The following is an 18,766-nucleotide window of genomic DNA, read 5'->3' as shown; positions in this document are numbered from 1 at the left end:
AGGGGGAAAAAGTGACACAGATCAGTACTCCATTCCTAATATTCCACTGAATGCTCGTTACAAAGGTATATTTCAAAGGTACTAACGTGGTTCATATATAATTCGAAAGTAACTTTGGACGAACTTGCGTATTACAAAAGGAATGAGCTTGAAATTTCATACATGCTTTTTAGACGGATAAATTCCAAAGGAACTTTCACTATTCGAAAATCCCTTAATGGATGCTAATAATCTGCTGACTTCTAGTTAAAAAAAGAAAATCGCATATTCGTTACGGTAAACTCCTGACAAATAGTGAGTGTATTTAGCTGATAATGCAGGGCCAACACAATTCATTGCACACTTCCTATTAGCAAATAAGCTGCCTATGATGTTGTTGATGTAATGTGAGCATACTGTGCTGATCCTGGCTAGATATATGTGTTTGTGCTATTTGAGCTCTTTTAGATACTTAAAAAAAAAAAAGCATGCTGATCAAACAGAAGATAACACACACACACAATCCTAATTAAAAAATGTGATGTTACATGGCCTGCTTGATCTGACCAAAACCCAAACATACACGACACAAGCATGATTAATGTTGCATGTGTAGCAGAATGACTTATTGCTCTTTGTCTAAACATGAGTGTAACACATGGAGTTTTGCTGACTGATGAGGAAGCTTGATAAAGGGTCTGCAAATTGGATAGGGGGTATATACAGTAGGGCTGCAATCTGGCTCTCTGAAGATACAGCATTACACTTATTCACCCTGAACACGCCATCATAAATGCATGTTGTGAGCTAGAAATGCCTAAGGAAAGCCAGCAAATCCAAATATCTGGACGCTCTCCATATTAATAATTTCAAGTCTTTTCTCCTCCCCTCACCCGCCCTCTGTGATCACTCGCCCATTTTCTTTATCTCGTACTCTTTTCGCAGTTTAATCAAATCTGCAAGGCAACTCCGGAGGAATTTGTTTCCGCTATTTTGCTCGGACGGGTGTTTACTCAACAGCGGGCTGTCCAGGCCTTTCAGAGCTGGAGCAGGGCCATACTGAGCATGCTCAGGCAGGGTCTGTATAGGGGAGGCATGCAGAAGAACTATGCAGGCTGGGGGTTTGGCTGCTGGCCAGCGGCAGAGCTAAGCAGGAGCCCAGAGGGAACATTAATCTTCAGATCCCATTACCAAAAGAGTTTAAACATGTTACAGCTGCTAAAACTGGAAAACGGCTCGCTCCACGTGGTCAAATCAAAATAGCGAGCAGCTGCCAAATACCTGATTCCCACTGTAATGTTTCGGTTCATGTTTATATAATAAGGGTATAATAATGCGCACAATGACTTATCTTGTTTGCAGCTAATCCTCTGAAATCTTCCATACCCCCTCCCATGCCCCCTAGCTCCCTGCGTGCTCTCTCCGAGCTGTAAGCAGGTCTTGTAATGGCCCATTTTAGTTTGTGTAAAACGGCTAAAATTAGGTTTGTGTTGAACTTATATTCCCCTGTTTTAAGGGTCCAGGGAATAATTGATATCAGATGTCACTGCTTCATTTGTGTATTTATATATGGTTGCTTTTTATGGTTGCCTGGTGAGATAAGAATGAAAAGGCCCCTGCTGTGAAGTCAGAAAAAAAAAAAATTCGAATAAATTTCCTCACCGCAAAATCCTCCACTTGGCCATATATGGCTATTCCATGTTACTGTACCCTTCCTTTTTCATGTTGCCCAAAATAAAGAAGAAAGAAAGATCTTTCACTTTCAAGTTAAGCCGTGGTGTACTTCCCTTAGAGAAAGAAAAATGTTTTTAAAATGTCGACATGGTTTAATTGTTCTTTTATTTTCTTCACTGAGCTTTTATTGGCAGCTCGACAGCTACTTTTGATACAGTTAGTAACTTGTATCGTGCCAAAAACAGGAAATCTGCAATTAAATCGTCCTTCATAAGAATGAAGCGACGAGAAAAGCAAAGAAAAACAAAGAACATGGAGCACAGAGAACGGAAGGGGATTTACTAGAAAAAAAATGCAAACCCTTTATTGAAACGTTAAAAAAAAATTTGTTCACTGGCAGAAAACATCTCCTTTCTATCACAAAGCGTTCTACTGGAATGCTTTATACTGAGAAATTATGGTCCTGTAGTTGTTCTTCTTAGGCGACATAAAAATATCTTGGGGGAAAAAAAAGGATTTAACTTACTTTCCTGAGAAACAGCAAAAGCAATAGTTCTGCCTCCTCCTCTTTTTCCTCCCCTAAGCTTTCAACAACCTCCACCATAACCGGAGTGACTGATTACATCTCCGAGCATGAGCTTAACCTAATGGTGATGCCAGAGCCCGCTAGCAGTGTTTGGACAGGGGAAGACATGCTGAGTGAGTCTTTTACATCAGCCTACGCTTGTCTGCCCATTACTATCAGCCCGCTACTTCAATAAAGGCTCTCTGATGCTGCAGAACTCCTTTCTGTATCGAAACAGGGCTTTGAAATTTCTTTTACTTTTCTATTCTCTACCCCTTTAATCAAAATTATCCACTAGGAATGCACATGACAATTGAATAATTCTTAGTATAGTGGAGGGCATGGCTTTAGTAAAAAATGGTAACAGAAGATGAAGGTCAGCTGCAGCCGAGAAACCATCTGTAATCACACTGCGCAAAGTTATTTTAGAGCCTTCAATTTGGACACTCCGTCTGGCCAGGTTCATCTTCGGGCCAGATATACGTGCAGCGCTGCCTCGGGCCAGACTCAGGTGTTCCTGCAACCTGGGCCAAACAGCCACTCCTGTACCGCGATGCTTATTTAAGCAAGACTGCCTTTCTAATGTGCTCTGGCTTATCTGGTTTTCTCAATCTCCTCCTCTGTGAAATGAATACACTCAGGTGAAGCGAAAGAGAGTTTTTTTTTTTTTAGCTTGAAAACTGAGTTAGTGCTGATTAAATATGGCTTTAATAAGGTCAGCATGAGCAAAGCTTAGCAGTCCGTGGTAATGGTCAGCGGGCAGGGACGTGGCCATTCGTTTAAATAATTTGCTCCTTCACTTGGGTAAATGTACGAGCATTATCACACGGAAAATATCTCATCTGAAAATATAGACTACTGTACACCATATACACAGTCCCATTCTGCAATCAATGCATTAGCATAATAGAGAAATACACGCTCTTAAGCATAGAAATTATTTATTAGGCGGTGAAAGCAGCCATAAGGGTAAATAAATCAGTGTGAACAGAAGAGCATTTCGAGTCTGTTTTTGAATACATTTTATTTAGACAAGCAAATCGGCTGCATGCGCATATTTTAAAAAACAAATAAATATATTCATGGTCCTTGAATGAATAGTTTGACGGCGTGAATTTGTCTAAATTTATTTCATTCTGCAAAGCGAACGATTTGCACAAAACAGCTCTCCGTCATTAATTCGACATGTAATTACTGTAGGAATCGTGGAGAGAATAAAGGCCTGTTCATAACACTGACAGATGAGGGCATTGCCACAGAGATGGCAGAAAACCATGAACAAGTGTGTGTGTGTGTGTGTGTGTGTGTGTGTGTGTGTGTGTGTGTGTGTGTGTGTGTGTGTGTGTGTGTGTGCCTATCTCTACTGGGAGTGCTGCCGAGTGAGTAATAAGATTCTGTTGCAGCATATCTCCTAGTGGCCTTTAATCTAGCCTCTTACATAACTCCCATTTCCATAGCAAGCAATCCAGGCTTTATTTTTTAAAATTTTTTTTCGAAATAATCATGCTTAAGGAACACAATAATTACACAAAGTGGCACATTTACCCTCACTGTCTCTGCTGCTGTTTACAGCCCCTGCTTTCTTGTCCCTGAGCCCAGCCATCCCCGAAAGCCTCCAAAGGCCTGTCTGAAACAAGGAGGCCATTGAGAAAGAGCGACTTTAAGCAGAGATATGTTCAGTATGACTTTAGGTCCTTTCAACAAATCCTTTGGTTTAGATTTTTTTTTTGGACAATTTGCCATTTTTGTTCGGATTATTCTATTTATTTCCAATATCTTCTCCAAAGGAGAACGCAATCCAGCTCATTCTTAACTGTAAATACATCTGCAACTGTATTTCATGAGCACCTTCTGAACCACTGATTAAATATCCAGGTGCATCTCAATAAATTAGAATATCATTAAAAAGTTGATTTATTTTAGTAATTCAATACAAAAAGTGAAACTCGTAAATTATATAGATTCATCACACACAGACTGATATATTTCAAGTGTTTATTTCTTTCAATTGTGGCTTACAGCTAATAAAACCCCAACATTTTGTATCTCAGAAAATTAGAATCTTGTAAAAAAAGTTCAATATTGGAGACTTGTGGTGTCACACTCTAATCAGCCAATTAAGTCCAAACACCTGCAAAGGTTTCCTGAGCCTTTAAATGGTGTCTCAGTCTGGTTCAGGCTACACAATCATGGGGGAAAACTGCTGACTTGACAGTTGTCCAGAAGACGATCATTGACACCCTGCACATGGAGGGTAAGACATAAAAGGTCACCGCTAAAGAAGCTGCTGTTCACAGAGTGCTGTATCAAAGCACATTAATGGAAAGTTAAATAGAAGGAAAAAATGTGATAGAAAAAGGTAAAACAAAGCCCATTCAAGAATTTGGATTTTTGGATTCAGTGCTTCAAGAGCCACCACACACAGACGTATCCATGGGCTACAACTGACCTGGGCAAAGGACAAAAAGGACTGGACTGTTGCTCAGTGGGCCAAAGTCATCTTTTCAGATGAAAGATGATTTCATTTGGAAATCAAGGTCCCAGAGTCTGGAAGAAGAGAGGAGAGCCACAGAATCCAAGTTGCTTAAGGGCCATTGTCAAGTTTGCACAGTCAGTGGTGGTTTTTTTTTTTTTTTTTTTGGGGGGGGGGGGGGGGGGGGGGGTCATGTCATCTGCTGTTGTTGGTCCACTGTGTTTTATCAGGTCCAAGGTCAGCACAGCTGTCTACCAGGACATCTTAGAGCACTACATGCTTCCCTCTGCTGACCAGCTTTATGGAGATGCAGATTTCATTTTCCAGCAGTATTTGGCACCTGCCCACACTGCCAGAAGCACTAAAAGTTGGTTAAATGACAATGGTGTTGGTCTGCTTGACCAGCCAGCAAGTTCACCAGACCTGAACCCCATAGAGAATCTATGGGGTATTGTCAAGAGGAAAATGAGAAACAAGAGACCAAAAAATTAGCTGAAGGCCACTGTCAAATAAACCTGGGCTTTCATACCACCTCAGCAGTGCCACAGACTGGTCACCTCCATGCCATACCCAATATTGAGGCAGTAATAAAGCAAAAGGAGCCCCTATTAAGTATTGAGTGCATATACAGTAAATGAACATACTTTCGAGAAGGCCAACAATTCACAAAAAATGAAGTTTTATGAAGTATTCCAATTTTTTATTTATTTTGTATTTTTTTGGGGGGGGTTAAATGTGAGGCAAATGTGGAAAAAAACAGTACCTGCCTCCACTATTCTGATACCAATCTGTGTTTCATTACTGAAAACTATTAGGGTGTTGTTTTGTTGTAGAAAAAACAAAAAAAACAAAAAAAGGTCTAGCAAGAAATGGAAATGGAAACTGAGTGCCCATGTATACCAGCATACAGTGACTTGCAGTATGTGGTTAATCTTTTTTTTTATCTGTATAACTATACACTGCTTGTAATAAATAATACACAACAACCGCTATGCAATACGTAACAAAGACAATACTGATAAAACACTGTAGAAATATAGCCTTTTTCCAACACAGCGGTATTTATTAATAACTATGGCTACTAAAACTGGCAGGTGACCTCTGTGTTTTACTGGGTGCAAAAGCAGAGTTGAGTTTAGTTTAGTGTCCTCCTTCAGTGTTCCTGTACTTATTTATGAGCATCAGCCAACAGCACATGAGGCAGTCAGGCAGAAGTGAAAAACCTCAACAGTGCCAGTTACCAGACACTGATAGTACACTTGAGGTCAGATTAAAAAAGGGGAAGCCCACGCCTGACCAAATTCAGCCTGAGAAATTCAGCCCGCATCAAAAACGCCATTGTTCAAAAATCCAAATAGATAATAATACAAAAAAGACTGCATCGTTTAATGTGTGGATGGGTGGCCTTTTTTTTTGTATTTACTCTATGCCTATATGTGGAAATGTAATGGGTGGTGAAGTCATTCAGGCCACGAGCCGTGTTTCACTTCTCCGCATTACAGCAAAGTGGCACAGACTAAAGTTAAAAGCAATTCACAACATTATTGGAAACAACTTCTTTGCTGTTAGTGCAAGCTACTGCAATCAATACTGCACAATGGCTGTATCTGAACCATTATGTAATCATATCTAGGGATATATATATATATATATATATATATATATATATATATGTTGAATACACTCACTTTATATACCCAAACAATTGAATGAATAGATTGTAATTAAAAATATGACTGATTTAGAACATCCCTAACTAAACTGCTAGCATTTCCTCTGAATTCTTTCTTTCTTTCTGTGCACTAATGGATATAAAAAAAAGAGCAAATATGATCAATACAAAATGCCAGCCTTTCTTTCTCTTATTGCGATGCCTTGCTCATCCTGATGCTGTGATTCCGAGCCACGGGCACAAGATGGCACACTTTCCAGCTCCTTTAGCGCCTCGGAAATAAAAATTAAATATTACAACCTCGTATCCCGAGCTAATCAAACCTATTTTCAGCATCTCTATCTTTCATACTCGCACGGCGGCAGCGAGAGAGCACGTGAAAGAACCTCTTTGCGCTCTTCCTGCTGCGCTCGAAGTCCCGCTACAATAATATCTGAGACAAATGGATGTGACACCGACAATTTTATTTTCCCATCCATCTCACTGTGGGCCTTTTCAGCTCGGAAAGAGAGGGAAATGTGCTCGCGATCGGATGTAACTGCATAACAAAAGATGTCGTCGGATCAAGCCGAAAGTTCCACGCTGTAATGAGCGGCTACTAAAATGCCACAGCTTGTAAATCATGCAGCGAAGGAGGGACGGCGGTGCAGCAGGTTTGACTCGGATGCTAAATGAAAGTTAAACAAACAGCTGGAAGGCTGTGATTAAATGTAATGGAGAGAAGGGTTGAGTGCCAAGCCTGGGGTGATGCAGCGAAGTTTGGGGACGCTTTGTTATTGAGAGAGATCCCAAAGGCGGCATTTCGGATCGAATCAGGCTGTCAAATTTCTCACTCATTCAAAATGAGTGTGAGAAGCGAGAAAAAAAAAAGAGGAGCGTGTTTCAATTAATAGCACAGACAGATGAGAGAAAATGCTGCACTCTGTGCATACATGTGTGCGAAAACAGACATTGTTCAATCATTTCAGCTTGAAGCCTTGTGAGAAAGTTGACCCTTGCACTAATCTACACCCACACAGTGGAACAGGCTGATGAAGGAATTGCCAAGACTGGATTTTTTCTTATACCTGGTTTTAAACCTAAAATGAACTTATAAATCTCTCCCTTAAGGTCCAAAGTAATTAACTTAAAGTAATTAAAAAAAAGCCAACTTCTAGACAAATATTTCGCAACGCGCACTGACTTCTTATTCTGTACGCCCTGCATTTTCAGAAATTCTCAGCAGTGAAATATTTGCTTGGACAGCGTCCAAATGAGAGCCGGATTCTTTAGCGATGATTTGCAGGATAAAGTTTTTGTTTTACTTTGATTCTTTTAAACGTATCGCTTCCACTCAGCCCAAAACAAACATGGGGGCCTCTCTCCTGCTGTCTTGCTCCCTTTGTGTCTCTCTGAGGACAATCCGGAGTGATAAATACGCATAAATAAGATGTGGGATGAATATGAAACTACATCAAGAGCACAGCTGCTGATGAAGGAGAGAAAAAAAACCTGAAAAAAAGCTTTTGAAAAAAAAAAAAAAAAAAAGCCAAGCTTTCTCATCTCATGCGCTTTATAAATAGCCGAGGAACCTGAGTGCGAGGCAGAGCACCTATGAAAGCAAAGGCTAACCTTTGTAAATGTTTAATATGGGTCAGTCACACATCCTTGGGCAGAGTGAACAAGGAAATCCATTACAGCTGCTACACAAACCTAGACGACACCTTGATGGAGCTCGCGGCCTGCAAACAGCTGAGTCTACAGATTTATGCCGATGATTGGCACGGATGTAACTCGTCTCCACACCGAGGGACGACATACAGCGCGACGTTATCTATGTTGAGAATCGTGCCTGACGTAATTACTCAAACTCGAGCTGCTGCTATAAATCAGACACTTTTGCCTGGTGAAACAATAAACGTGATGGCATCTTACTAGGGCAAATGAGCCTGTAAATCTCCGTGCAAACTGCAACGTGAAAATAATTAGATCAATCAGGGATTTAATTAGGATTTGTCAGCTTCAAACACCCAGCGTGTCAACCAGACTCCTTTCCATTAGGTACATTTCATCAAGGGTGTAAATACAGATACAGAGATGAACGCAAACAGACGACTATTAATAGCCGTCGGCGCAAATCCTGCGGATTTCGACTACGAGGTGGTGGGATTATGCGAAGAAGCTGTACGCTCGTCGCGAGGACCGCGTCGGATAATCCGTTCAATATTGCGATTGTTTACTGCAGGCCCGCGGTCTCGAACGAAACGCCGACCTCTTCAGGGACACAAACAGCTGACGTAATGCCCGGAGGGAGATGGTGCTATTCCGAAGACACACCATTAAAATTTACTTAAAGGGCTTGCATTAAAAAACTGTCATCCTGCCTATAGTTTCAAGGAAGCGATCCGTGAAGCGTGGCTCATTCGAGCTGAGAGCAAACATTAATTCCAAAGAGGAAAGGAAAATCAATAAAGCGCTAGGAGGAACTGATGTGTTTCTTTTTGCACACCCCCTTCATACCCAATACCCCCCATTCCCCCTCCTGAGAAACCCACACTGCACTTTAGCACACAACTTTTGTTTTTTTTTTTGTTTTTTTTCCCGGTTGATCTTTCGAAACGGACAGCCAAATAATGTAACATCGTTATGTAAAGCTGCAATATTGATGCAAAGCAAAAAAAGCAATCCTTCGCAGGCTAATTAGAAAACAGAGGATGCAAATACACAGCCTTTTAACAAGGGATTTACATGGTACAATATAAGCATCAAAGCCTCGAGATAAGGAGCAGGAGAATGCGGTTTATCTGCAGAGCGGAAGTCACGGGCGGCCCGATTCTGGAGCAGCGTTCTCCCTGGGAGGAGGAAGAGGATTAAATAAATAAGCGCGGCCTGATTGATCAGTGCCACTGACCTATATAATTAAAAAGCAGCAGGAAGGGAGGGAGGAATGCCGCAGTCTCTCTCAAGGTTATTCATGTCGTTTTTATGACCCAATTTGCAATCTATGTTTCTTTCTTCCTCATTAATCCTGCACTCCTCTTTTCTTCATTTGCCAAACAGTTAAAGAGATGATAGAGCTAAATAAATACCATTAGGACTAGTTCTGTACTCTGACTGAACAGGACATTATATATTGATCTGCAGCTTCCGTGCTTCGTTTTTTTCTTTTCTTTTTTTTCTTTTTGCACACGCTTTCATGGAAAATAGAAAAGCCTTCAACCAGGATCATGTGTGAAAAGACCAAACTTAATGTACACTAGATTACATATAAACACACAGATCTCTTCTCCCCCTGACTTAGTTACTGTGTAACGTAACATAACGTAACGTAAGCCACATTTAACGCTAAATACTGGACAAGAGACCTTTCTGAACGAGATGGGAGTCAAAAATTTATATCCGACATCATGGCCGACATCATTATAATATCAGTGCCACATTAATATTAACGTGTTTTTTGGTATAAAGCAATTTTTTTCATTTAGATTTGAATTAATAGCAGATACAAACATTTAAAAGCCACTTGCGTCACTTCTTTGCCAAAAATCACACTGTAAATGGACTAAAACGAAAACGTCCGTTGTCCCTGAAACCTGTGTTTGTGGTGATAAACCAGCATATACACCTACGACTGCTAGTAGTAAGCTTTAGAAATAGCTCTGGGGGCGTAATAATGATTATAGACATAGTCAGAAGAGGAGAAATAAAAATAAAAAGCTATTTTCAGCAGAAATAAAAATAATATTCAGGCTATTTTATTTATTCGTTTTCCTGCTTTAGTCATGGCCAGTTCCCATCCATCGGGCATCTCTACTATAACACACCAAAGCTAACAAGGAGGGCAAAGGCTGCAGCTCATGCAATATCAGGGAACGGCATAAGACACTCATAGGAATGGTCTATCCACAAATGAGCACACAGATATCTGTGATTGGCAATTAGCAAGTGTCACTGCGATTTACACACCAGATTCTGCACTCTTGGACTTATAGAGACTCAACCAAGTAATCTCAAATGCCCTTGTTACTCTGCTTAGAAGCTGTTAAGGTAATTAAAATATATATATATATATATATATATATATATATATATATATATAAACATGACAAGGTGTGCAATCTCAGGAACAAAAAATAAAAGAAACATTTCAATATGAATAAAACATTACATGTTACAGTTGCCTGTTCCCTAGGAAACTATAACATGTAATATTTTTTTCATTTCAGACCACAGAAACTTTCCCACTGTTAGCTGTTACTGTAAAACCACGTCATTCATTTTCTCATTCATTGTTCAATTCTGCGAGACTATCTGGTTCCTGTTATCATTATTCCTATTAACACATCATCCTCTCTTTCTTTTTTTTCTGTCAGTAAGTTTTACCAATGATTAACCACATTTTTTATCCATTCAAGCTGAACCACATCTCAATGAGGGCATTAATATAAATCTGTGATACATTTCGGACCAATCAGAACGTAGAATTCAACAATGCAGGGTTGATATCGCTGTTCAAAATGAATATAAATTATATTGTTATTTCACGAACAAATTCAATCTCTAATAATGTCTTCTGAATGAAATGAAACAGCGCCTGACAGTAAAGAACTAAATGAGCATAACAGCCTAAGAGCTGCTTTAGTTCGGCTGAAAAGCAGAGAGCATTCTGCAGAACAATGCACTCAGCCCACAATGAGAATCTGAAAACTTTCCTTAGGCGGAACGGCGTTTCAGTCTGCTACTACAGGATAGCACTGCTTAACAGCTGGGCAAATTAATCCGGTTAATTACACTCGCTCACAAGTGGACATATGAGCATGTTTGCCCCGCATTTGGTCAAGGATGTTCCATAAGCTTTCGGCAGCCTGTTATTCACTCAGCATTATGATATTATACACACGTATTGATTGAGCACTAGGGTTGTGAGCGATGGGCCCGAGGTGAGAACCCACTCGTCTGACCTCGACTCTCAGCTCCCTCAAAGCACCAGCAGCAAACACAGACTTCTCACAAACATTAAAGGTCGCATTGGATTGCTTTTCAAATAAACTGAGAGAAGGCATTTTTTTCCCCGTAGCTTGTGCACTGATCCGTGCCAAAAGTGATTGCGAGTGCAGTACATGATACAAGTAAACAAAATATATGACACAACTATGGGGATTTACAAACACTCCTTTCTATATAATTAAAAGGGTTTAAGTCTTCTTGCATCAACTTTTCTTAACCAATGTGTTTCTTTGATAATGTCTCCGATCTCCATTAAATCATTAACATAATTAAAAAAAGGGTTTGTACTGACAAGCTTATGGCAAGACGGATTATCAGCTTTAAACCAGGCTATAATAATATCTTAGGTAAGTGAATCTATTCTGAATAACACATGTTTTATTCTATTTATTGGCATACCCTCTTTACACCCAAATATATACGTTACAGATAAAGATAATGAAACACCTGACTTTTCCACTTATATGTGGTTCTTCCCCCATCTTTTACCCCAAAGTTGGAGGCACCGGATTGTATGGGATATATTTTGGATGCGGTATGTGAATGCGATGTGGCTGATGGGAAAAAATCTCGAGCACACTCCAAAATCTTCCCAGAAGATGGAGGTTATTATAATAAAAAAGAGGGACTAAAAATGGAATGGGATGTTCAAAAAAGCGAATACGAATCTCATGGTCAGGTGTCCACAAACTTTTGCCAATATAGTAAATATGGATAGTGCATTATGGTGCATCTTCCCCAATTTATACAAAATATCTTCTAATACTGTAGCATCAATTTTCTGTCACTAAAAATGACAATTTTCCTCCACCGGAACAAAAGAAAACTAGAACTGGAACCAAAGCGAGCTCCTGGATTTGCAAAGGTTGGGGATGAACTCGAGTGTCCTGCACAGAGTCCTGACCTCAACCCAAATGAATACATTTGGGAGAAACTCGAACATCAAATGAACCCCAGACCTCCTCATCCAACTCCAGTACCTGACTACACTAATGCTCATATGGCTGTATAAGAACAACTCTGTACAGTCAAACTGCAAGATCTAATGAAAAAAAAACCTAGAAGAGTGAAGGTTATTATCACAGCATTGGCGGGGGAGTTGCATAATACAGGTACGCAGCAACGAAATGCAGTTTCGCATCTACCAGGAGTGCAAATAGTAGCAACTGTGCAAACTGACAAGTGCAGATAGATGTGTAAATACATGTTCAGCAGTTAACCTTTTTTTTTTAGCATACAAGACGCTAATAAAAAATGCATGTCCTATTGTATAAAAAAAAAAAAAAAAAGTGTTATTGATTTTCGCAAGACATGGAAACAAACTCACTCCTTTCAGCAGTCTTTGCCAATAGAGTTTTTAAAGAGAATCTTTTCATTAGGCACATTGAATACTATTAGGAAAAGTGGGAAGATAACGCTGCGAATACCGAACCTGATTTTCAGGATGGTATATTGCAAATTAAACTAAAAAGCCAGTCTAGGACATGCATTTCCATAAACGTGTTTTGCATTTCTGTTTGTCAAAGCCGAAGTGGATCTTGTTAAAACGGCGGAGAGCTGTAAGTATGAACGGCGGCCGTACCTCTCGTAGTGTCTCCGTGTACACGTGGCTGCGCTGGTGCTTCCTGGATTTCCACCCAGCTCGTCGTATACATTTTTCCACTGTCGGCGGGCTGTGATCTGCCGGAGAAGGAGCGAGACGGTGAACGTGATTACTCTACAATAACATTAGCACAAGGTCAATATGCTACTTGAAAACTAATATTTGGCCCAGTGATGCTACCAGGGATATATCAAGGTCCATTAAGTAGGTAATAAAGCACAATGGTGCGTGCTGTTATATTAGACTGATTGATCCATCACCCATTGATTATTTTTCAATAACAGCACGTCGATGTGGAAGCGATTTATTCCTCTGGTTTTATTTGATGTTGTGGAACATCTGCAAAACATTAGTCCTTCTTCAATTTTACATTGTAACAGATATAAGCAGCTGTTTCCTCAAGAACCCTTCGGACAGATGTTGATTTTTGAATATTTTATTATTAAGGTTCTGCAGCCTCAAGTTAGTGGAACAGCTGTTGGAGTATGGATCAGGAGAACCAGTGTCTTATTAGTACTTCTATATTAAATGAATCGACTTTTTATCAAGTATCAAGGATTTAACATAGTGCTGGGTGTGCATCAGTTAATACTCTCGTTAATAATAATCTCCTCCTTAAAGCAGGTACCTGCCCTGGCTGACGTATACTAACATCTAACAGCATGGTTCTACATAATCGTTGAAACTGCGATGAGAGATCTTCACTGCAAAGGGATTTCCAGTTGCTAATGAAAGCCCTTTAAATACAAGTACATGCTTACTGAAAATCAAAGGCAAGCTATTCAACAAATGTTTGCTATATTACATACAATTTCACATATTTAGGCAGCTGTATACTCATTATGGCTATTTGCATCCATAATGGAATGAATATCTGCCTAGTATTTCAAAACAAGTCACGCAATAACAACATTAATGGCTCTTCACTTTATGGGGTAAAGTAATATACTGTGCAAGTAGCATGCCTTTCTTGTAACAAGTAGCTCACAGTTACTACAGCAGGAAAGATCACTAGGCTAATATTCCTAAGCTAATATTCTAGACCCGTTCTGACGCATGGACAGCAGTGCACTTGAGTACACTTATAGACTTGTGTTCCAGCTCAGACAGTATTCCTCAAAACTGACTCCGAAACCTCTGAGTCTCTCAAAACAAGCGCTTCCTCAAATTTACAATAACTTCATTATGGAACCTACGCAACCTACGTGTTTCCTGTCTCTCAAAGACAGGCAGCCTGTAGTATTGATAAGCAAAATAAAAAGCCTCCTGAGAGAATGAGAAGGACAGAAAGAGTGGAAAAAAAGAGGCCTTGAGTGGCTTCCTGTTCACTCCTTGTCAAAACAACATGCCGCCTTTCTTGCTCCTCTTTCGTCCGCACAGACAAACAAACAAAACAAAAGCAACAAAAAAAAAATAAATGGTACTGGGCATCAATGAGAATGTTGCGGAAACCGTTTCTGACTGAATGTAAAAATGTTCTGGCCACGTTATTGCTGCACAAATGTTAGATGCACTGCCGAACAAATTCAGCTTTTGCTGGTCTTGGAATAATAACCCCCTTAAAAGGCTCAATATGTGCACTGAACAGGCCTGACCAATTTCCTCTTCGCCAAAAAAGGGTTACACATGTTTTTTTACTTGTACGTTTTTTGTTTTTTAGTTTTTTTTTAAAGAGAGGCTTTAGTGAGTCACTTGGGTTGAACATGAAGCAGAATAGAAAACGGGGCTCAAACTTAGTAAAACATGTGTTTTGTGGCAGGCTGAGAAATAAAAAAAAAAGAAGTCCTTCTGCCTGCTTCTTCTGCTGAAACATTGCTGCCAATGGGACTATAAACCTCAGAGCGGATGGTGTACATGCTTACCAGCTCGTATCCTCCCAGCTTCTGAGCAGCTTGAAACATCGTCCAAAGGTTTACTGTGAGAAGGACAATAAGAAACAATGATCAATACCACAGGAGAAGAAAAGAGGCACAGCAACCCACTCTCACCATCAAGCACAATAAGAATGGAAACATTACTCAAAGCACTTGCCGACAATCCATCGTCTGTTATTAAATTTTTTTTTTAGCCTAGAGAATCCTAAGCAGGAGCCTCTCAGGAAAACAGATGAAATGAAATAAATACATAGCGCTCGTACAAATGAAGTTGAGCAAAAAAATTAGCGAGAATATTGCTGCTGGGAGAATTAATCAATCAAGATTCAATCTACACACACACACACACACACACACACACACACACACACACACACACACACACACACACACACACACACACACACAAAATCCCATTGCGTTCGTCAGAGCAAAGTTCTCCTACGCCCATATCTGGCAATATTGATTTTCACCTCCTCCCAAGCAGCTATTTCAGATGGACTGCAGGATTACACCGCCTGTTCTTTTTTAGCCCTGTGAATGACAAGCCCACAGCTTAGAGAGCTGTAAACTGAGGCTTTTATGCATCAACAATATATCTTTCTCTGTCTCTCACACACACACACACACACACACACACACACACACACACACACACACACACACACACACACTTTTGCTTGTAAAAGCTGTGTGAGCTTTTTAATATTTGATCTGAACATGCAAGATAAAGCTTGTGTTTATTTGAAAGCAGGTATTCGGTACGGTTTGAGGGAAAGAAATGCAAAAAAAATACAATTAAAATAAAATTGCTTGTCGTTTGTTATTAACACAGTTTATTATTATTGACATTTGCAAACATCAACAGTTTATGTATATATATATATAATTAGGGCTGTTAAAATTAACACAATAATAAAGTGTTAATGCAAATTCATTATATATATATATATATGAATAATTAAAACCTACCTCCTACCTCCAAATATTTATTCATGAGGTTCTTTCTTTACTCTGATAATAATGCACACATCCGGCATTTAAAACTGTCCGTGTGGAAACATAGCCAAAGTTCCGTTTGGTATCCTGATGATTTAGGTAATTTAAATCACCATAATTACTTTCATACATTTACAACAATATTTTGTCTTCATGCTCTATGTTGAGCCTAGTTTCACTAATAATAAGCATACATTTTTAGAATGCATCCATATTTGTCAATGTTATCTGGAGTATTAAAAACTTGAAAAGTATTAATTCACGGTTGGATAAGAACAGATAAAAATATGCGATTAAGTTGCGATTAATTGTGAGTTAACTCATGACAATTATGCCATTAATCACGATTTCATAGTTTAATAGAATGACAATCCTATACACTAAAATGTCCTTATGAAATAATTTACTTATAACTGCATGCCCACAAATATTTGATTCTTCTTATACAACAATAGATAAATGAGAATTTTCTTTGATACTTTTGTAATAAAAGAACGTATGATTTTTTTTGTCTACACTTATACACATACGCCTTAGATATAAACAGTTATAAACATTTAAAAACATTTATACACAGTTGCTTCCTCATCAGTCTCTCTTTATCCTCTCTCTCGATGTAAATAAGACATCATAAAAAAAATACAGCTTGTCAGCTTGTTACCGAGATACAGAATAATCCTGAAGATTGTAAAAACCGCATCCATTATGGTTTCAGAAAGTCATCAATTTATTACTGTATGTTGCGGATATTGTGGAGGTCTATGTATGTGTTGTTGCCATGGACACGATAGTGAATTAGAGCGAGCGCATTGATATAAACCTTGCAGCATGTAAGAGCTGCTTTTAGAAAAAATGTAACAGACTGATATAACAACATGGACTGCTAGAATGGCTCTCCCTGTACTACCTACTTGCATTCTTTCTCACTTAAAGCCTCACTAATAATAGCTCTTGGCAATTCACATATTAATATTTGAAATGAATTTTGTACACATCCTATATAATATCCTCTGTAAAGATCTCATTTCAGTTCTTAAGCTCTATGGGCTTATAGTTTGGAAATGCACACTGTTTATATGCCATGTTTGCTTACTTGTGTTCCTTCCAGGCAAAAAAAAAAAGAGAGAATGAAATCTAATTATAATCCTCATATTGGTTTAGGAGTGATAAGCAATACTTCCTAGAGTACAGGACGCTAATACATCTTCAAATACTCCATGTTCTCTGCGTGCTGTAATTGAACCAATCCCCATCTGAGATGTGATTCATCTATCTGAGTGGTTTTTTTTTTCTGTACTGTATTAGTAAAGAAAAAAAAAAAAAGCAACATCTTATTCTCAAGCTCGTTTTTTCTTGGCTGGGAGGTAGCTGACATCCGTGCACAGAGTAGAGGAAAACAAACTGGGGCTTTTTTAGACGTTGCACTCAGGTGGAATTGTTCTCCAAGCCCCAGAGGCGAGAAGTTTGTGTGAAAAGAGAGAAAGAGAGTAAATAAAATATGTATAAAAATGGTGATTTGTGTCATTGGATTCTAATTCAGCAACGTTAACAATAAAAGGTGCATGATGTGGCAACCTGGTACACTGTAAATGAGTTATTGATGGCCATTTACAGCCCATAGCTAACCAGCAGGAGATCACTGCACCTCTATTTATTTGTACAGGAGATAAAAATAGGCATTTGGCTCTGGGCCTTTCTATAGGAACGACTTGAAAACGCTTTTGGATTCGAGTCGCGTGTGGTACGCGCTTATCCATATTTATACGCTGGAGCGTGGTGGCACTGATGACTGCGCTGAAATCAAGAGGGAAATTGAAGAAGAATATTAGCATTTTTTACTTTCAGCATTTAGATAGCGAGGGGTGTGTTCGGTTGTTGTTTAGGGTTCGGATTTGACACTGAACTACTTGTCTATTCGTGGCATGCGCACTGATCAGGGGAGCTGAAGGTAGCAAATTAGAAAGGGCACAGCTGACTAACATTAATTGTCTCTGCACTTTCTTGAGTTACACCGACCTACTTTTTTTTAGTGGATCACAACTTTTCTATTTCTTCAAAAAGTCTAGCATGCGGTTTTTGATGAGGAAAGGGATGGCCTGGGAATACTGCATCTGAGAGGATGGACATTTATAGTGTCTATATAAATATATACACACACTTATACATACTGTGTGTTTGTGTGTGTGTGTGTGTGTGTGTGTGTATATACATATATATATATATATATATATACACACACACACACACACACACACACACACACACACACACACACACACACACACACACATTTGTATAATCGCGATCGAAACATTTGCGATTGATTGTACTTGATCCACCAAGGATTTTCAGTTCATGTCACGTGTCTGTCTCCTGATTGTGTCCAGCTGTTGTGTGTTACTCTTGTGATTAGTGTGTTTATTTAGAATGCCTTTTATCCATTATAGTCGATGCTTGGTCTTTGTTTTGGCGTTTCCTGATTTGGACCCTACTGGTGTTTTTAAGTTTCCAGTGAAGGATTATCCTGTTCTGACTTTACCTGCATGTGTGTCAACTAGGGGTCATGCAGAATTTAAACACTTGCCTCCTCTTTCCTTGAATAACAACACAATGCTCACTTTTATTAGCTGGATTAATTATGAAGCACGACTGAAAGACGATGAAACGTGCAGTTATGTGTAAATATGGACAACAATCCAGGCACAAATCCTGTTACAGAATTCTCCTGATATAATATCTTCAATATATAATGTGAAGACAAAACACTAAATCTTATTGCCAAAATGCTGTCTTGACGACTTCTTCATGATGGCACAGACACAACATGCTTCTTCACCAACGCCTGTGTTAAAGCTCTTACCTAGCTAGCTAACATGCTATATATTCAATTCTATTCTATTACTCAAGCTATGACAACTAGTTTTCTGCACATTGGGGCCCT

The 18,766-nt window shown here is 39.2% G+C and overlaps 1 protein-coding gene across 1 annotated transcript in view; it reads right to left on the bottom strand.

Moving 5' to 3' along the window:
• arid5b (AT-rich interaction domain 5B) overlaps window positions 1–18,766 on the bottom strand; it is a 99,482-nt gene that overhangs the window by 9,369 nt on the left and 71,347 nt on the right. Inside the window, exons 7-8 of the mRNA XM_083556904.1 lie at window positions 14,815–14,867; window positions 12,932–13,029 (exon numbers count right to left, since the gene is read on the bottom strand). Coding sequence (XP_083413030.1) covers window positions 12,932–13,029; window positions 14,815–14,867 — 151 coding nt within the window. The remainder of the gene's footprint in view (window positions 1–12,931; window positions 13,030–14,814; window positions 14,868–18,766) is intronic.

Source organism: Silurus aristotelis, assembly GCF_946808225.1.
Source record: "Silurus aristotelis genome assembly, chromosome: 12".
Classification (NCBI taxonomy): domain Eukaryota; kingdom Metazoa; phylum Chordata; class Actinopteri; order Siluriformes; family Siluridae; genus Silurus; species Silurus aristotelis.
This window is presented reverse-complemented; position numbering and strand designations above follow the sequence as displayed.